Raw genomic sequence first — 21,832 nt, forward strand, 5'->3', positions numbered from 1 at the left:
TCTTTATGTTACAGATCTTCGTTTACGCTTTCCTGCCTTACATACTCGGTACTTTATTCGTACTGACGTCCCTTTTGCCTGGGGACGCTGCGTTTCATGCCCGCAGGTCCCGATAGACAGGTTGACATTCCTCCTAGTAGGCTATCAGCTCAGCGAAGGTGTTGGTGTACTCCACTTGCTCCGGAGTTGCCTATTTGGTCAGTATGCTTTGGATATGTATTGATTGGTATGGCGGGGCCCTGTCCCGACCTTTATGATTTTATGTACTCTTAGAGGCTTGTAGACAGATGTAAGGTGTATGGATACTTGTATCGCCTTGTCGGCCTATGTCTTGAGTTTTCAAATGGTCATGTCGGCCTTATAGGCCCGTATGTCACATGTATAAGTTTGTATATCATGTTCGGTCATCATATGTTGAGTATTCCCTTATGTTTTATTCTTGTTATCTCATGACATGTTTTATATCTCATTTACCCTTGATAGTATGATAAGAAAGATATGTTACGTTGGTACTCGGTTGAGTAAGGCACCGGGTGCCCGTCGCGGCCCTTCGGTTTGGGTCGTGACATAGGACTTATAGGATGGGACGGGTAATAGCACGCAATAAGCATTCATGACCAATCATGCGTTTAAATAACCTTTACGGGGTGGGAAGGGTAGAATATGGAGATGATGACCGATGCGCTAATATCACGTGCGACCCCTCTTCTGAGGAGTGATTGCTGGATATTGCATTGACGTGATCCATATCAACCATAAACCTAGGACCCCTCTTCCTTTATTTTCTTTTCATCCTTTCTTGTAAATCTCTTTAAATCTTTCTTTTCATAAAATTCTGCCCTCTCTACTTATCTTCACAAGTTTTCAACTTATTGCAATATGATATGCAAATCCTTATTTGAGCCTTACTTGTAAAGTCACAATTGTAACATGGCCGAGACCACACTAGTGAATCTTGAGGGGTGCCTAACACCTTCCCCTCGAGATAATTTCTAGCCCTTGCCCTAATCTCTGGTTTCTTCAATTCAAACCCTTCTTAAAGTGTCCTATTGCACTATAATCATTAGGTGGCGACTCTCCAATTCCAGAACCCAATTCTCGCAAGGGAATAGAGTTGTCCTCCCAAATGTCGTAAACCCGATTTCGCCTTAGAAAAAGGGGGCGTCGACAGCATGGCGACTCTGCTGGGGAATTTCTTTAGGCTTTTACCATTGCATGTTATTTGTGACTTTATTGCTTTATTATTGCTTTATCTCTACTTCTTCTATGAAACTGACTTGTTTCTTTGTTTCTTTTCTTTAATGCTTTCTTTTACCGCTTTACTTCAATGCTGTTGTAATTACGAGCAATTACTGTAATCATTATCTTATGAACGTGAAAATACGTGACAATCTATTTCATTCTTGTGATTGCATCTTCAACATCATATTCCACTCGTGCCAAACAAAATACCATAGCAACGCTTATAATGAGTGGTTGCGCTCTTCCAATATTATCACCCCCTAAATTTGGCAAAGGTATATTTGCGGTAAAACCAGTCGATCAACGGTGTAGTCGATGGTTCCGTGCCTTTACCTCTTGAGTTATCCGCTCAAGGGTACCAGTCTAATACCCCATAAAAACCTTACTCTGTTTAACCGTACATGCATCATGGTCAAACCTAGCCGAGTCGGTTATGTTGTCCACATAATGACTCTTTAAGATAGCCTTGTCCAAAGTCCACTGGGTTTCCTTGGAACCCAAATGGACAACACCATATTCTGTGCATTTATTTCGAGAACTAAATGCTTTTATGCTAATTATTGGATTAAATGGTCGAGTTCGGTGGGGGGTATGGTCTTAACCTTTTTGTTTTGCAGAAAATGGAGAACAAGGTCCCCTACTTCGGTATGGTCAGTATACCCTCACTCTTGCTGACCTGGTGGAGGAATCTCCCATAAAGTGACCAAATCAATGAATGGAAAGAGAGGGTCACCAAGGCTAGCGAAAAGCTGGAATATCTGGAATACAGTCTGCTGGAATTGGAAGGAAAATAAGAAAAAGAGTCACTGATTGCCAGAACGCTGAGGGAAACGAAGGAGAACGCCTGGCAAAGGCATTTTTACTGGTGAACCTATGCGAGCTGGAGGATTTGATCAACGAGAGCATTCAACTTGGGGAAGGTCCTTCTGGGACCAAGTAGTTAGGAGTCTCTTTTCTTTTTCGCTTTAAAATGTAATAAGGCCAATGACCATTAGTGATATTTTATTTTATGCAATTTTAGTGTCGTTTTGGGATTCGTCTCATTTTTATCAATAAAATGAGGCATTTAGCATTATAAGTTTTCCAGATCAACTTGTCGCTAGGCCTACCTCGGGCACAACGAGGCACCCAATTTAGGACACGATTTATATCCTATGTGTTTAAATATTGCAACATTTTTTCTCATAACCCTCACTAACTTGTTACCTTTTTGTTTTTACTTTTGTTTTATTCCCCTCCCCAAAAGGTTAGTTCGTGAACTCTGGCATCATCATCCTACTCCACAAGATCTAAGGGCCCTCACCTCCTCCTCCTCCAAGTCCTATCAAAAACAAGAACAAAGCAAAAATGGAAGACTTGAGCAACATCAGAAAGGAGAACTCAGCTGAAAGGGTAGAGGTTCCTCAGGGTATTCAGGTGTCCAAAGAAAGTGCCGCCCAGCTCGAACAGAAGCTACTGAAATTTTAAGAAGAATTAGACCAAGTCCGGAACTTGGCAAGCTTGTCATTCTCCCTCACTACTCCAGACGTCAACTTTCCCAATGCTCAACACCCCATACCTCCACAGAATATCCCGAAGCCGCAAAAACAATCCGCTACTCATCAAAATTGCAACACATGTCACAACAACACTCCACTCCTCATCCCTGAACCGCCAAATGATCATCCCCACCACACTCCCAGCTATGTGGAAACCCTACCACAATATACTCAGCCCATTACAAACACACCGGAGTCTGACGACAAAGACTCCCTCATCAAGAACCTAGCCGCCGAGCTCAAGAAACCGACTAGCAGAGTCCAGGGTGTCGAAGGAAACAAAGGTATTGAAGGGCTGAATTATGAGGATCTTTGCATTCAGCCAGACGTCGAACTTCCCGAGGGGTACAAACCTCCCAAGTTCAAAATGTTTGATGGCACAGGAGATCCCAGGGTCCATTTGAGGACATACTGCGATAAGCTGGTCGGAGTCGGAAGAGATGAAAAGATTCGCATGAAGCTCTTTATGAGAAGTTTGAAAGGTGATGCTATATCTTGGTACATTAGCCAAGACCCCAAGAAGTGGACAAGCTGGGTAGGAATGGCGTCTCTACATCCAGAATCTGAAAAAGAAAACTACTGAGACATTCCGTGAGTATGCTACTCGATGGAGATCCGAGGTTGCTAAGGTCAGGCCGGCCTTGGAAGAAGAACAGATGAACAGGTTTTTCGTCCGAACTCAGGATCCACAATATTATGAGAGGTTGATGCTGATCGAGGGCCAGAAATTCTCCGATATCATCAAGCTAGGGGAAATAGTTGAGGAAGGCATTAAGAGTGGTATGGTTACTAACCTTGAAGTATTACAGGTGATGGATATAAATTATTCATATATTTTGATATAAAAATATAATATTTTAGATATAAAACATGACCAATTTATATCCTATTCTTGCGCTTTTCTAACAATTCGTGCAGGAAAAAGAATACATGGAAAAAGAGTAAAAGAAAGAATCTACAGTTCAAGGAAGAAGGATGCATTCGTGACAATTTCATCTAAGACTAGACAAAGTCAAGAGATACAAAGTTATGGCAAATTCTCACCAAAATATCAAGACAAATTGCCATATCAATTTCTCATCAAGGCCATATGATATATTAATATTATATTGCAATTTCTCACCAAGGCCTTGTAGGAATTTTCCTATAAATAGCCATATGTTTGTAGATGAAAAGGGCATCCCTCTTTGTATCCAATTTTCTATCTAGTTTTTTCTAAGTTTCTAAAGAGAAAGAGAAGAGTAATCTTGGTCTCTTCCTCTAATATTTCTCTTTGTAGTAAAAATATTCTTAGTCTTTTGAAAGTATTTTTTAGCTTTTCTTACTTCATAATGGAGTAATTCTTTTTGTTGGGATAGTTGATGAAGCTTGATATAATTATAATACTATCTCAGTTTCAATACATTCTTGGCCTGAAACTCTATATAAATTTCATATTGTGATGGAATGATGATTTTTTAATCATTATTATAACATCTACATATTTTATATCTAAGTTATTCTTATATTAATTTTGTAATTCTCACGGAGCAAAATTAATATATAATAACTGATGAATAGAATATTAGAGTGAAAGTAATTTTTAATAAGATTATTATTTCAAGTCTATAATCTTGCTTTCCTCAGTTTTAATTCTCACGGAGTAATTGTTGAAGGCAAGATTATTGATTTTCTAGTAAAAATATTCTCACGAAGTTTTTACTACACTTGAGCCCAAAATATTAGAGTTAAAATAATTTTTAGTAAGATTATTGTTTCAAGCCTGTAATCTTGCTTTCCTCAGTTTTAATTCTCACGGAGAAATTGTTGAAGGCAAGATTATTGATTTTCTAGTAAAAATATTCTCACGAAGTTTTACGCTTGAGCACAATTCAGGCAAGATATTTCAGTTTAATCATCACTAGTTTTAAATCAAATGATTGACATAACCTCGGGGAGTGTTAATTATTTATTTATTTCTTAGTGTAAAAATATAATTGTATTAGCAATAAGCAATTATTCTTTAGAGAAATACGTATGAACCTGAGATTTTATTGTAATGATATATCAAGTGAATTCAACGATTCCCAACTCTTTTTAAATATAAACTTTTCAGAAGAAATTTGTCTTAATTTATAATTTCAAACACACCTTTCATCAATTTGGTTCTCTCAAATAGTAGTCAAAATATTACAAGTCTGTAGCTTAGATTGTCCAATCTTTGTGGGACGATATCATAAACTATACTAGAATTTGACAGAGTACGAGCAGAAAATCCTATACACATAAGCTTCGTCAAGCGCCTGAGTCTAGTTGTGGGGAAAGGTAGAGGTAGTGTCAAGGCTATCAACTCACCTCCCCAGTCAGTGGGTGGAATAGCCAAAGAGGTACCGATGAAGCTTGGCCCGTACGAAGGAAAATTCAACCTGCGAGTGGTGATCATAGATGACTTCGAGTTGATAGTTAGGTTGGAATTCTTAAGGCAAACCAACACCATGCCTGTACCATTTGCAGACATGCTACTGATGATGGGAACCAACAGGGCCAAGCCCTGCATTATCCCGTGCATGCCCATGAAGATAGCCGTTGAGAACATCTCGGCCTTGCAGTTGAAGAAGGGGGTCAAAAGGAATGAACCTACGTTCCTGGCAACCCTCTGCATTGAAGATATAGAACGCTCCTCGGGTCCCATTCCTGAACCCGTGAAGGAGCTACTACTGGAGTTTGAAGATGTCATGCCACAAGACATGCCAAAGCGGCTCCCACCTAGGCGCACTGTGGACCATGAAATTGAGTTGGTGCCGGGCGCGAAGCCACCTGCCCGGGCGCCTTACAGAATGTCACAACCCGAACTCACCGAGCTTCGGAGACAATTGACAGAAATGCTAGATACAGGGATCATTGTACCCTCCAAGTCTCCATACGGGTCCCTTGTTCTATTCCAAAAGAAACATGATGGCAGTCTGCGACTCTGTGTGGATTATCGAGCTCTAAACAAAATCACCGTGAAGAACAAGTACCCTATTCCTTTAATGGCAGACTTGTTCGATAGACTAGGTGGTGCGACGGTGTTCACCAAGATAGACCTCAAGACAGGTTACTGGCAAGTTCGGATCGCAGAGGGTGATGAACACAAGACGACCTATGTAACAAGATATGGGTCGTACGACTTCCTGGTCATGCCGTTCGGCTTGACTAATGCCCCAGCTACATTTGGCACTCTGATGAAACAAGTCTTCCGAGAGTACATTGACGAATTCGTGGTAGTCTACTTGGATGACATTGTGGTATATAGCCAAACATTGGAAGAACACCTAGTGCATTTGCGGAAGGTCCTAGCTCGTTTGCGGGAGCATGAACTATATGCGAAGCTATCCAAATGCTCCTTTGCTCAGAAGCAAATTGACTTCCTCGGACATGTCATCGAGGAAGGACGCATCAAGATGGACCAACAGAAGATTCAGGCCATCACAGATTGGCCGCCGCCTAAGGATGTCCACGCCTTGAGGGCGTTCCTTGGCCTATGCAACTTCTACCGGCGGTTTGTGAAGAACTACTCCCTTATCGCAGTACCATTGACAGAACTCCTCAAGAAGGTCACACCCTGGGATTGGGGACCAAGGAGAGCAGAGGCCTTCAACGCATTAAAAGCGGCTATGTCCAGTAGCCCCGTCTTGGCCCTCCCTGATTTGGCCAAGCCGTTCGAGGTACAAACAGATGCATCTGACTATGCCCTCGGCGGAGTCTTGCTACAAGAAGGGCACCCTGTAGCGTACGAGAGTCGGAAGCTGAAGGATGCAGAGCGGCGCTATGCCGCCCATGAGAAAGAATTATTGACTGTCGTCCACTGCTTGAGCCTTTGGAGGCACTATCTGCTGGGAACCCCGTTCGGGGTCAAGACAGACAACACAGCTGTCAGCCATTTCATGACCCAGCCGAAGCTGAATGGTCGACAGGACAGGTGGCAGGAACTCCTAGCTGAATTCCACTTCAACCTGGAGTACCGCAGTGGAAAGACCAATCATGTTGCTAATGCACTCAGTCGGAGAGCTGATCTAGCATCGGTGTGCCAACTCGCCATCCTAAGGGGGAGCGAAGTAGCCACATCCATCAAGGACCAGATACAGGATCTACTCATCAAGGATCCTGCAGCTCAGTATTTGGTTGATTTGGTAGGACAGGGCAAGACTCGCCAGTTCTACATGGAAGATGGTTTTCTGAAAGTGAAAGGGAACCGACTTTATGTTCCTAAAGGAGGAGATATGCGGAGGACTATTCTAGCGGAATGTCATGATACTCTGTGGGCCGGCCATCCCGGTGAAGAACGCACCATGGCGTTACTTCGTAGTGCCTATTATTGGCCTCAAATGGCCGATGATGTCTCTCAGTATGTGAAGACTTGTCTAGTATGCCAGAAGGACAAGTCGGACTGCTTGACACAAGCGGGACTCTTGGAACCACTAGCTGTCCCAAAGAGACCTTGGGAAAGCGTTTCCCTGGATTTCATCACCGAATTGCCCAAGGTCGAAGATCTCACAACTATCTTGGTTGTGGTGGACCGGTTTTCCAAGTATGCCACCTTTATTGCAGCCCCACAATATATATCAACAGAAGATACAGCTCGACTTTTCTTCTCTCATGTCGTCAAATATTGGGTCTGCCCAAAGACATTGTTAACGATCGCGACGCACGCTTCACTAGCAACTTTTGGACCCAACTCTTCAAGTGCCTTGGGTCAAAATTGAGTCATAGCTCAAGTTTTCATCCGCAATCTGATGGCCAGACGGAGCGGTTCAATGGTATGTTGGAGGAATATCTCCGCCACTTTGTAACCGGATCGCAGAAGAATTGGGTGAAGCTTCTGGATGATGCTCAATTGTGTTTCAATTCACAAAAGAGCTCTAGTACAAACAAAAGCGCTTTTGAAATTGTTATCGGACAGCAACCGCTACTCCCACACACTGTGAATGCACCAAACATGGCTAAATCTCCTCGAGCTGCTAGCTTCTCAAAAGAGTGGAAGCGAAATTTGGAGATAGTGCGGAGCTATCTTGTCAAAGCTCAAAAGCGGATGAAGAGGCATGCTGATCAGAATCGTCGCTTTGTTGAATATCAAGTAGGAGACAAAGTGATGGTCAAAATCCCAAAGCGGTACTTATTTGCGGGGGTGCATGACCCTCGCCTATTGCAAAAATACATTGGACCCTTGTCCATTGAAAGGCGCATTGGGAAAGTTGCATACCGGGTGGATACCCCAGCTTGGTGGAAAATTCATCCTGTCTTCCATGTCAGTCTCCTGAAACCTTTTCGGGAAGACACGGAGGATCCTTCACGCAGCCAGCTCACAATACCCAGTATTCGAGGCCCCAATTCAACCGGAAAAAGGCGTGTTGAAGCTATCCTTGATGATAGAGTGATTCATGCCTCAAGGAAAGATCACCAAGAGTTCTTGGTGAAATGGCAGGGCTGTGATGCAGAAGAGAATACTTGGGAGAGGGGAACAAACCTCAAAGCCTACAAGAGCCTCATTGAAGATTATTTTGCAAGTAAGGCGCCGAGGACGTCGCCAACTCAGGTGGGGGAGAATGTCATGGGCGGCTTTCCAGCCACACCCCATGACCCCTTGGGCGTGCCCCGTGGCGTCCTAGCAAGCCTCCCAATGCCTAGCGCCACGAACGGCCCCGTGGTCTTGGCCGCGCCAAGTGACAAGCGCGCAGGTGCCTCTGTCGCCCCACCGATATCCCTCGCCAGCGCCAAGCCGCAGGCAGATTCCAACAGCGCCGCGCGCACAGACAACGCCTCGCGCGCAGACCGTGATGCCAAAGACAATGCTGCTGACAACGGACATGTTGCTGCCTTATAGAAAACTAAGTCATTTTCATTGTAGATATAGAGTAGTTTCCATTATGTTTCTCTAGCGTATTCAAGTCTAGTCTTGTAGTTTTGGATTATTTTTTTAAGATTATTAGGGGGATCAAGCAATCAAAACTTTCTAGCAAGCAAGCAATTCTCTGTACTGGTGTCTCTCCCCCTCGACACCGCGTTGCTTTTCTGTAATAGCTTTCATTAATGCAATCAAGCTTTCTTTCATTCTCAATTCTCATTTCTGTTCTCACAATTGCTCTTGACATTGGTTTTCCCGTACGGCACTGACAATCTCGTCTAGCGTACGGAGGGGACCTCAGTTGGCGGACAGCAACTGCACTAACATCAGTTGCTTAGCCTTACGTCGCCCTTCCAAGGAATCTCAGGAAGGCGCCGCGTAACAGTATACGCGCGCGCGCGCACACACACACATACACATGCATGCATGCATGCATGCATATATATTATAGAGAGAGAGAGATAAATTTATGTAGACATTAGAATTGAAATACTACAATTAAGTGAAATACACGGAATAACAATCATTTCATTCAAATTTAAAAGTCTGTTATTTTTTGTATACAGATGCAGATGTACAGTTTTAAGTTCCTATTCACATTTACTGACTAGCTATCTCAGTCTTTTCCGTCCTTAGCAACCAGTGATACCTCAAAGAGAAACAGATAAACACTAGAGCCCAAGAGTTCGAGTCTAACTCTTGGTACTTTCCTTTTCCTTTCTTAGCAAAGGATAACTCAAACAGAAGGAGATCAGCACTAAAACCCAAGAGTTCAAATCTAACTCATCTGAGAGTTCTGAAAGGGAATTCACTACACAAAGTTGGTTCAAGATTTTGTAGCACAGCCACAAAGTGCAGTCAATGTAAAATGTTGGTAACTTATACTTGGAATCTATTAACATTAATATCTCAGCTAAAAAAAAAAGAAGAGAAAATAGTCATCTTCACACATTTCAATTACTCCAAAAGAACTCTATATACTGACACAAGTACATTTTGTCATAAGCAAATGTTAGCTCAATTCTGTGTTGTTTAATAGCACTAATCATAGGAACTACTAAGCTTCACACAGATCAGCCAAAGCAATATGATTTGATGTTTCGAAGATCATACAAAAATCGTCATAAACAATTCTCGATTCACATAGGTGTTGTTTAACAGCACTTAGCTTAGGAGCTACTTGCTTCATGCATGATCAGTCAGAGTAATACTATTTGAAGTTTTGGAGATTGTAAGTAGAAATTTCAGATTTCAAGCAAATTTTAAAGCTAGTTTGTGCATCTCGAGATGGTAGATATGACAATTTCCTTTATATAAGCTTCAGAGATCTAAGCTTTGTGTTCCAAACTCTTCTTGGAAAAGTAAATCGCAAGGCTGATGCACATAGAAGGATTCAGTAGACATATTGAACTAGGCATGATCGCGCATATTGATGCAAAGCAACTTTATTGCCCAAGAATTACTAGGGCTATGTGGATCGTTAGAAGTTGCCACCGCTAATCAGGGTAACAAAGGTAACATGACTACTTCCATACTGCGTCAGAGCGCATATCATGTTTTAAGTGCACAGGACTTCAAACCTCGAGCAGTTAGCAAAGTGTATCTTCTTTTGAACAATAATAATATGTAATGGTTAATAAAAGGAGGAAGCTGAGATAACTATCTAGACATGTCATCAAAGAGTCAAGTGGGAGAATAAGCAATACCGAGAAGACAAAAGCTTCCCCCAGAAGGTCAACAGCAGCTTGAACAGCTTTCTCCTCATCCAAAGGCCGTATTTCTACATTGGTTGCATGACCATATATCCGCCTTTGCATTGTTGTTGTCACCCGGTGGTTTGCCTGCTTTGCGAATGTGTTAAAAAAGATGAAATTTGAAATGCTAACAGAATTCAAAAGATTAACATATAATGAAGGATAAAGTTTCTGAAAGATGGGTATTTGCATCTACAAACAAGACATAAATAGCTGAATAAATGTACAGAAACATAATAAAGAGAAATGCACGAGCATTTCTTGCATTATTAAGGGATTAAAAGAACTAGACAGTAAAAGAAGGGCATTGACTGATCAAAAGAAAAGACGCACAAGGAATGACCAGCTATTTAGTCAAATTGAACAAAAATTCCTCGACAGGAGCACAAGCCGCTATTAACATGTATCAGAAGATGTATCCATTAGAATCATCCAACCACCTAAGTGAATCTTACTAGTCCCTCAATTCAGAAACTACAAGTGCTGAAGAACGAACCGGAACTCTCCAAAATGATAACCAATCTTCTCATGCCAAATACATCTGGGAAGTTGTAGTTTGTCATATTCCAGTTTTTGACAATGGTTTCTTTGCATTTTGTTTCTGACTGTAAAATCCCATTATTATAGATCCACTTATATCCAGTCAACAAGCTATGAGTTGCTAACCAAACTATGTGAATGGCGAACAATTATGCAATTGCATTATTTATATTCTTTCAACAACTCACAACTAATTGATTGGATGGAAGAGTAAACTAACTAACCAGGAACAGTAAAATTGTAAAATCACAAGTTGTTCAAGTGACAAAAACTTATGCTCGTCAAGTAAGGTCTTTACTGATGAAGTCTAAATTCAGCCACACAGCATTAAGCATGCAGCACACTCTTATCCGCTACCACATACCATTTCATAAGACGCAATTAGTAAAACAATTTTTTCTTTTACTATGCAATACCGATGTGGGACTCAAGTCCCATACCTTGCAATGGACCATAACAAACCACCTTTGTTACTCGGACTCTTCAAAAATGTTGTTGGGTGCGTGTCGGATCCTCCAAATTTAGTACATTTTTGGAGGATCCGACACGGGTACGGCAGCACTTTTGGAGAGTCCGAGCAACATAGCAAACCACCACGCTCCACATCCATCGTCCTCCACAGCTGGTTGTGCGCTAGACATTGCAATACCGGTGTCACCATCCATGGCACGGTGGGCACGAAGGGTGGTGGGTGGCTTTGATACTATTGAAACAACCAGGAAGAACCACACCCTAAAAGCTAGCTATCGAGTTAGGAGAGCCCAAGGCTATATAAACCCCACATCAATACATTGCAATTGACAGTTTATTCGTTCCTTAAATACTTTTAATTAGAAAGAAATTGCTACTTTTAGTACTTACTCGTCTATACTACGAGTGTACAATTATTGCCCTATCAGTTCAAAAAGCCCCAATTGGATTCTCGGAATGTGATAAACCAGCAACAAGATCAACCTTTATGCTGAAAAGGACTAACAGCTCCAATTAAAGAATTAGAATTAATGCCCTTTGTGGTCACCAATTGTGATGACCCGACCCGTCGTCACGTGAGTTACCGCCCCGTTTCCCCCATTTTCTATTTCTTTATGCTTCATTATCAGTTTGGGTGTGAACGAGTTGATTTGGATTGGTTCTAGAAGGAAATGAGACACTTAGTCTCTTGAAGGAAGGTTTGTTTTGGTAAAGTCAACCGGACGTGGACTTCTGTGTTAGAGGGCTCGGATATGAACTCCGATGATTCGGTTAGCTTCGGGGGATGATTTGTGACTTAGGATATCGGAAGTAATTTTGGAGGTCCGGTGTAGAATTAGGCTTGAATTGGCGGAGTTAGTATTTTGGCGAATTCCAGTTGATAGGTGAGATTTTGATCCGAGGGTCGGAATGGAATTCCGAGAGTTGTTGTAGCTTCGTTATGTGATTTGGGATGTGTGTGCAAAATTTCAGGTCATTCGGAGGTGATTTGGTAGGGTTTCTGGTCGAATACGTGTTTCGGAAGCTTTAGAAGAACTTAGGCTTGAATTCGATGTAATTTGATGGTTTTGGTGTTAATTGATGTGTTTTGATGATTGGAACAAGTTTGAATAACGTTGTAGGATGCATTGGTATTTTTGGTTGAGGTCCCGGGGGCCTCGGGGTGAGTTTGGATGGTTAAACGGAGAGTTTTGGAATTTTTGCATGTTGCTAAGTCTGCTGCAACTGGTGTTTTCGCTTCTGCGAAGCTTGGACCGCAGAAGAGGTCTCGCTTGTGCGAAAATTGGACCGCAGAAACGGTGATGGGACCTGGGCGCTGATTCCGCAGAAGCGATTGGGGAAGCCGAATCAGCGAAGCCGCAGGTGCGGGATTTAAGTCGCAGAAGCGGGTTTTTGGATTATGGGAATTTCCGCAGAAGCGGAAGGAGACCGCAGAAGCGGAAGTCGCAGAAGCGACATTTTGACCGCAGAAGCGGTTTCTGCTGGACAGAAATATTTAATTCATCTTCGCGAAATTTTGAGAAAAGTAACATATTTTACTTCGGACTTGGAGAGTTTTTGGGCGATTTTGAAGAGGGCTTCAAGGGCTTTGATCAGGTATGAACTCTCGGACTTAAAAACATGATTCTATGGTGTAAATACATGGATTAGAGCTGGAAACTTAAGAAATTAAAGGTCAAAAAATGGAGGTTAGGGCTTGAACTTAAGAGAGCAAAAATTGGGTTTTGAGGGGGTCAATTGGACTCCGATCTTGGTGTTTTTCATATGTATAGACTCGTGGCGAGATAAGGAACCCGTTGGTGTAAGAATTTCTGAGTTTCGAGGAGTGGGCCCGGGGCTCGTGTTTTGCCAATTTCGGGATTTTTAATATTTTTCGATTGTTTTCGATTGGGTATTTTTCCTTTGGCATATTGTGACGTATTCGTTGCGGTTTTGGTCAGACAGATAAATGAATTCCAATTTGTTGACTATTACTTATAAAATCTTGCTCTATAATCTGGTTTGATCTTGTAGTCCAAATAATCCCGTACCATGACGTATCTGAAATAGTAGTAATTAGTGAAATAAAAAGACTTATACAAACCATCGAAGTAATTCCATCTCTTACGGTCCATACAATTTGCTTCAGCGGGAGCTGCTATCGGTATTGGAACGTCCTTAGTTCCTCGATTCATTCCGTGGCGCGAAATCCATCATTGGCAAAACAATTATTTGGTTATGCCATTTTGGGCTTTGCTCTAACCGAAGCTATTGCATCGTTTGCCCCAATGATGGCCTTTTTGATCTCATTCGTATTCCAAGTCCGTTAGTAATCGTTTACGGTGGGTGGGTAAGATTCGACGCGCGTGGAGGCCGATTTGAGGGGCAAAGGCGTCGCGAGCTAGAGATTTCGCCGGTTCGAGGTGAGTAATGATTGTAAATGATATTCTGAGAGTTTGAAACCCCGGATTGCACATCATAGTGCTATGTTGAGGTGACTTGCATGCCGAATAGCGAGCGTGGGGTAGAACACCGTTGGGGATTATGACTTAGTCCATCCCGATTAATGATTTTACCACGTATTTGATTGAAATCAGTTTGCTATCATATTTATTTGGGCTGAATGCCATATTTGGGCTTCGTGCCAACTATTTGAACCCTTCGGGGATTGTTGTTGATAATTCCTCACTGATTTAATTATATATATTTGAACTCAGTCATGTTATTTCCTACTATTTTCAAAACTCAGCCATGTTCACTCAGTTTTAATACTCAAATGATATTTAAATGATGTTTTGGCCTGAGAAACACTGTTTTATTGTTGCCCGAGTGGCTTATGTGATTTTGTTGACTGAGTAAGGCCGAGGGCCTGTATTGTGAGGATACTTATGGATCGAGCTGCGCGCCGCAGCAGTGTGATACTGATACTGATATGAGGCTGAGGGCCTAGTTTGATGCCACGAGATGGCTTGATATTGCGCTTGGACCGTAAGGGGCCCCTCCCGAAGTCTGCACACCCCCATTGAGCGCCATCGACGATAAACGGAGCGGGTTGCACGCCGCAGCGATATGTGGAGCGGGCTGCACGCCGCAGCGGTACCGGTACTGTTTGATGTGTTTACCTTATTTCATTGTCTGCCATTATATGCTGTTTGTGCTACTTCTTGCAATATTTACCTGTTGCTCTGGTATTATCTGATAACCGAGTGTGGTGCCCGAGAGGCAGACTTCTGTGCTTATCTGCACTATTTGTTTTGCATTCAATTGCATAATTGTTGAAAAAGTCATTTTCAAAAGAGGTTTTAAACTGAGCTAAGATATTTCTAAAGTTTTTACAGCTTCACTGCTTTCTCTCAAAGGGTTTTTCACTGTCCCTATATAGCATGATGGTTTGCTTTACGTGATCTCTTACTGCACAGTTGTTATTTACCCTTATTACTCGCTGAGTTGGAGTACTCACTTTACTCCCTGCACCTCGCGTGCAGATGCAGGTATTTGTTCACCCGGTAGCGGGTTTTGGCTGATCAGAAGCAGAGCTATAGGAGTAGCGAGGTGACTGCCTGCGTTCGCAGCACCATTTTTCTCTCTTTTGGTTCATTATTCCGGCTTTGTATATTTTAGGTCTTGTAGTTGTATTTATACTCTAATAGATGCTCGTGACTTGTGGCACCCCGGTTTGGGCTGTGTTTGGGTTTTATTCTGCACTTATTAAAGAGATCTTTTAATAGACTGTGGTTACTTAATCATATTAAAGCTGCTTATTAATGTTAACTATTCTAAAAAGATAAGTTGGATTAGTTGGCTGGCCTCGTCTTCACGAGAGGCGCCATCACGATCGGGTCCGGGTTTAGGGTCGTGACAAGTTGGTATCAGAGCCTAGGTTACTAGGTCTCACGAGTCATGAGCAGGTTTAGTAGAGTCTCGCGGATCGGTACGGAGACGTCTGTATTTATCCTCGAGAGGCTGCAGAACCTTTAGGAAAACTTCACATTCTTGAATTCTTATCGTGCGTCCTTGATTCAGCAAAAAAAAAAATAAATAAAATAAAACTCTTGAAATTCCTTCCACGCGTTTGTATGCGTGCATGAGCGCTCAGTATCAGATGTGCCTTGATGGCTTGTGATTCCCCGAACGAGGGGCGAGACGTGATCTCTGTGAGTTTGCTGTTGGGCCAGTCTGGAGGACTTGAGGCCGGATCCTTGCCTATGGCTTGAGCACCGAGGTGCTGATTGTGTGAACAAGTGTTTTGAACTTATATGTTCAGTATTGCCCCTATTAGTGGGAGTGACGGCTGGTTAGCTACGTGGTGAGTATGTTAGTGCTGCAAGGTGCATCTATGTGACTTGGAGGTGATGAGGAAGGCCTACTGGATGATAGAAGAACTATTAGGTGTTTGAATTCCATTGCGATTCGAGGTATAGCCCGAGTTATGGGCGCGTGAAGAATCTTTTCATGTTTCCAGTTGGGAGTGAAGTAAAAATTTTATGTTGCGGTATGAGTTCAGACTCAGGAAGACTAAGCGTCTGCGTACCGTTTAGGACGGTGGAAGGTATACAGAAATGGTAGTTGGAGGCAAGGCAGGTGGGTCATCTCCTGCGGAGTGTTCTAAAGTTGTGTGATCCTTATGTTATCTATTAGAAGATCTCATTTACAAGTGAAGAAAATATGTTGACATCTAAATTGGATCGCCTAGAGAGTGGGCTTAACTGTTGTGTGAGTGAATGCGAGATTTGCAGAAGAGTTAAAAAAAATTCTAGATGATTTGTGTTTCCACAAGCTTATGAAGGATTGAGTTTAATCTCACTATGGTATTAAGGCAGCAATGGAGTATGTGCGTTATGAGTTGTTGGGAGTGTTTTGATCTATGGCTTCAAGCCAAGTTAGGGAGTTTGCTATTGATTAGCTAATTGTACGGTTATGTGCTATGTTGGTTCCGGTTTGAGGCATGCTGGCGAATCAGTTCAGGTTGCGGAAATTGAGCCGAGGATGGCACGAGTGAAGCAAAATTTTGACAAAGGTTATATGGTGCTTCGTAGATGTGTGAGAATCACAGGATGTCTTAAGCTGTTGTTGGAAAAGAATGCTCGGTGCATGGAGCAAGAAGATGTTTGTTTGTATTGGGATGAGGTCATATCCTGCGGTGTCAGAGTGCTAATGAGGCACTGGTGGTTATGTTCGTTTGATCAGGTGAATTGCAGTTTGAATAAGAAGTAAATGACTCTCGAGAATGGTTTTAATGTGTTCAAGATTCTACATGTAACAATCAGGTGTCTTAAGGTTGTGTATGTGGTTAGAGACTGTGTTTTCATTGGAAAAGGGTCAAGACTTGTGGTGTTTTTATGTTAATTATGGGATTCTATGTATCAGTATCTGGAAAGTAAAGGTAACGGATTTAGATTCGCAGGAAGTTCTTCAGAGTAAAGTATTTTGGAATGTGGTGTTTCTGGGAATATTTGAGAAGGATTCAGTGGCTTATGGGTCTTAGACAGTGTGGTCTTGTGCTGGGTCTCGTGTAGTGAGCCTGGGTTGAGGAACTGTGGTGCTACAGCAAGGGGGAATATCAAGTTGATGATGAATCAGAAGGGAAATTAGATAGATGGAATAGCTTGATAGTAGACCGAATCGGTATGGTAAGGATATGATTAATTCTTCGTATGTGTTCGAGGTAATGAGCCCTTACAAGTATTTTGCAGCAATGCTCTTGGGTTTTGATGGCTTGCTTAGCTTGGTCACCAATTGTGACGACCCGACCCGTCGTCACGTGAGTTACCGCCCCGTTTCCCCCATTTTCTATTTCTTTATGCTTCATTATCAGTGTTGGGTGTGAACGAGTTGATTTGGATTGGTTCTAGAAGGAAATGACACACTTAGTCTCTTTAAGGAAGGTTTGTTTTGGAAAAGTCAACCGGACTTCGACTTCTGTGTTAGAGGGCTCGGATATGAACTCCGATGATTCGGTTAGCTTCGGGGGATGATTTGTGACTTAGGAGTGTGATCGGAAGTAATTTTGGAGGTCCGGTGTAGAATTAGGCTTGAATTGGCGGAGTTAGTATTTTGGCGAATTCAGTTGATAGGTGAGATTTTGATCCGAGGGTCGGAATGAAATTCCGAGAGTTGTTGTAGCTTTGTTATGTGATTTGGGATGTGTGTGCAAAATTTCAGGTCATTCGGAGGTGATTTGGTAGGGTTTCTGGTCGAATACGTGTTTCGGAAGCTTTAGAAGAACTTAGGCTTGAATTCGATGTAATTTGATGGTTTTGGTGTTAATTGATGTGTTTTGATGATTGGAACAAGTTTGAATAACGTTGTAGGATGCATTGGTATTTTTGGTTGAGGTCCCGGGGGCCTCGGGGTGAGTTCGGATGGTTAAACTGAGAGTTTTGGAATTTTTGCATGTTGCTAAGTCTGCTGCAACAGGTGTTTTTGCTTCTGCGAAGCTTGGACCGCAGAAGCGGTCTCGCTTGTGCGAAGATTGGACCGCAGAAGCGGTGATGGGACCTGGGCGCTGATTCCGCAGAAGCGATTGGGGAAGCCGCATCAGCGAAGCCGCAGGTGCGGGATTAAGTCGCAGAAGCGGGTTTTTGGATTATGGGAATTTCCGCAGAAGCGGAAGTCGCAGAAGTGACATTTTGACCGCAGAAGCGGTTTCTGCTGGACAGAAATATTTAATTCATCTTCGCGAAATTTTGAGAAAAGTAACATATTTTACTTCGGACTTAGAGAGTTTTTGGGCGATTTTGAAGAGGGTTTCAAGGGCTTTGATCAGGTATGAACTCTCGGACTTAAAAACATGATTCTATGGTGTAAATACATGGATTAGAGCTGGAAACTTAAGAAATTAAAGGTCAAAAAATGGAGGTTAGGGCTTGAACTTAAGAGAGCAAAAATTGGGTTTTGAGGGGGTCAATTGGACTCCGATCTTGGTGTTTTTCATATGTATAGACTCGTGGCGAGATAAGGAACCCGTTGGTGTAAGAATTTCTGAGTTTCGAGGAGTGGGCCTGGGGCTCGTGTTTTGCCAATTTTGGGATTTTTAATATTTTTCGATTGTTTTCGATTGGGTATTTTTCCTTTGGCATATTGTGACGTATTCGTTGCGGTTTTGGTAAGATTCGACGTGCGTGGAGGCCGATTTGAGGGGCAAAGGCGTCGCGAGCTAGAGATTTCGCCGGTTCGAGGCGAGTAATGATTGTAAATGATATTCTGAGGGTTTGAAACCCCGGATTGCACATCATAGTGCTATATTGAGGTGACTTGCACGCTGAATAGCGAGTGTGGGGAGAGCACCGTTGGGGATTATGACTTAGTCCATCCCGATTAATGATTTTACCACGTATTTGATTGAAATCAGTTTGCTATCATCATTATTTGGGCTGAATGCCATATTTGGGCTGAATGCCAACTATTAGAACCCTTCGGGGATTGTTGTTGATAATTCCTCACTGATTTAATTATATATATTTGAACTCAGTCATGTTATTTCCTACTGTTTTCAAAACTCAGCCACGTTCACTCAGTTTTAATACTCAAATGATATTTAAATGATGTTTTGGACTGAGAAACAGTGTTTTATGTTGCTCGAGTGGCTTATGTGATTTTGTTGACTGAGTAAGGCCGAGGGCCTGTATTGTGAGGATACTTATGGATCGGGCTGCACGCCGCAGCAGTGTTATACTGATACTGATATGAGGCTGAGGGCCTAGTTTGATGCCACGAGATGACTTGATATTGCGCTTGGGTCGTAAGGGGCCCCTCCCGAGTCTGCACACCCCCAGTGAGCGCCATCGACGATAAACGGAGCGGGCTGCACGCCGCAGCGATATGTGGAGCGGGCTGCATGCCGCAGCGGTACCGGTACTGTTTGATGTGTTTACCTTATTTCATTGTCTGTCATTATATGCTGTTTGTGCTACTTCTTGCAATATTTACCTGTTGCTCTGGTATTATCTGATAACCGAGTGTGGTGCCCGAGAGGCGGACTTCTGTGCTTATCTGCACTATTTATTTTGCATTCAATTGCATAATTGTTGAAAAAGTCATTTTCAAAAGAGGTTTTAAACTGAGCTAAGATATTTCTAAAGTTTTTACAGCTTCACTGCTTTCTCTCAAAGGGTTTTTCACTGTCCCTATATAGCATGATGGTTTGCTTTACGTGATTTCTTACTGCACAGTTGTTATTTACCCTTATTACTCGCTGAGTTGGAGTACTCACTTTACTCCCTGCACCTCGCGTGCAGATGCAGGTATTTGTTCACCCGGTAGCGGGTTTTGGCTGATCAGAAGCAGAGCTATAGGAGTAGTGAGGTGACTGCCTGCGTTCGCAGCACCATTTTTCTCTCTTTTGGTTCATTATTCCGGCTTTGTATATTTTAGGTCTTGTAGTTGTATTGGTTTGGGCTGTATTTGGGTTTTATTCGGCACTTATTAAAGAGATCTTTTAATAGACTGTGGTTACTTAATCATATTAAAGCTGCTTATTAATGTTAACTATTCTAAAAAGATAAGTTGGATTAGTTGGCTGGCCTCGTCTTCACGAGAGGCGCCATCACGACCGGGTCGGGTTTAGAGTCGTGACACCAATTCTACACAAAATAACAAGTCCTGCTACATCTAAAAATTAGATACTTTGCTACTCGTACTCCTAAGACAATCATTCTTATCGAGATGGAGGGAGTAAACGGATTGCTCAATCATGCCCTAATCATTCTAATTAGCCATACCAGGAAGGAGATTAAGATCAAAATTAATCGAATTCATGTATGTAATCACAAATCCAACCAAATAGACAATTACCTGGGCGATGCTGACGATGAAATTACGGAACTTGGGATGCAAGCCAGCTTGTTGCTTGAGCCTACTGGCAATGGGTTTGCTCAGTGTTTTCAATGCAAGTGTCCCAAGTTTCAATACCGGCAGTGCCATAAATTACTGTATTAACAATTTCTTCAATCTGGGTATTCTAAATAAACCAATCAACGTTCAAGAGAATTATAAGTGCAAAGACATTTCCTTATATCCAAGCATTCAAGCTTGACCAGTTCAGATCAAGAGCTGAATTCTTGAGGAATAAGCTAAATGCGTGTGGGGAAAGGGGAAGGTTCTTTCATGGAAGTTGGGAAGGGGTCTTTTGATGATGTAAGCGATGTGGTGAAATACAAATGCCTATAAATGTGAAGATGTTTGACGGGAATAATGGATATTACTATCACTATAGTAGGTGATTGGTTGACTTCTCTCGATTGGTGGTCGGCTGAATCGTCGATTTCACAGATCTTGGGGGTATTATGTACAGTATGAGTTACCTATTTTAAGGCATCTTTAGCTACCCTAATTCATGCATTCCGAATGCAGTACATCTTTTTATTGTACATTTTAACTCGTATATTGTACCAGTAGATAGATTTTTGTATAAGAGTCCGTTTGGATTAGCTTAAAAAAAAAAACTTTTCAACATTAATAGCTTTTAAGCCAAAAAGCAATAAGTTGGAGTTGGCTAGCTTATTGCTTTTGGCTTGTTTTAAACGGTCTTTAACTTATTTTAAGCACTTTTTAATTTTATCAAACAATGAAAAAAATTAAAAAGCGCTTAACAACTTGTTCGTATTGTTGTTACATATCGTTTCATAATGTATCATATTGTATTGTATTGTTTGATGAATACAACGTTTAGATAGATTGTATCATTTGTCGTTGTTTCATGATGTCATGCAACAAAGGGCAGCCCGGTGCACTAAGCTCCCGATATGCACGGGGTTCGAGGAAGGGTCAGACCACAAGGGTCTATTGTACGCAGCTTTACCCTGCATAACTTGCAATATTATTAAGAAAAAATAAGATACAGAGTAGAGTTATTATATAAAAGAGTAGGGTAAAGGATAAAATATAATTATTTAATAATAAAGAAGGGCAAGATGAAATAAAAAGGCAAGGTAACACCGACACCATACCAAATTCGTCGCTCCATAAAATGGCACTTTTTGTGATTACGTAACGACGGATTTAAAGGTACGATACAATAAAATCTAAATAATAATAAACACAAACATTACATTTAAAGTAACAATATGATACAATACAATGGGTAACAACCATTCAAACAAGCTCTAAAAGCTAATTTGACTAGCTTAAAATTCAATCTATACACCTTCTAAGTTATACACATTTTATTTTTATACTAAACACATTTAAATTATGTAGTTTTATACTATAAATCAAATGTTGCATTAGTTATGAATGAATTATATTAGTAATGAAAAGTTATATAACGAAAATCAAACAATTATAACATAATACTACCAAATTCTATATCAAGAATGTCAAGATCTAAGCTCAATTCAACCTCAAACCCACAATTACAGCTAGTTAAGACAACGAGTAATTTTGGGATAATTTTCGATTTTATTGATTGATGAATGGAAAGATTACAATTAAAATGAGAAAATGAA

General features: G+C 41.7%; 1 protein-coding gene across 1 annotated transcript in view; it reads right to left on the minus strand.

The window, feature by feature from the left end:
- The window catches only part of LOC109216043 (optic atrophy 3 protein homolog), a 30,149-nt gene extending 9,428 nt beyond the window's left edge, over positions 1-20,721 (minus strand). The window contains exons 1-2 of the mRNA XM_019380172.1: positions 20,181-20,721; positions 10,350-10,484 (exon numbers count right to left, since the gene is read on the minus strand). Coding sequence (XP_019235717.1) covers positions 10,350-10,484; positions 20,181-20,309 — 264 coding nt within the window. The 5' untranslated portion in view covers positions 20,310-20,721. The remainder of the gene's footprint in view (positions 1-10,349; positions 10,485-20,180) is intronic.
- Positions 20,722-21,832: the final 1,111 nt, after the last annotated feature.

This window comes from Nicotiana attenuata, unplaced genomic scaffold (genome assembly GCF_001879085.1).
Source record: "Nicotiana attenuata strain UT unplaced genomic scaffold, NIATTr2, whole genome shotgun sequence".
Taxonomy (NCBI): Eukaryota; Viridiplantae; Streptophyta; class Magnoliopsida; order Solanales; family Solanaceae; genus Nicotiana; species Nicotiana attenuata.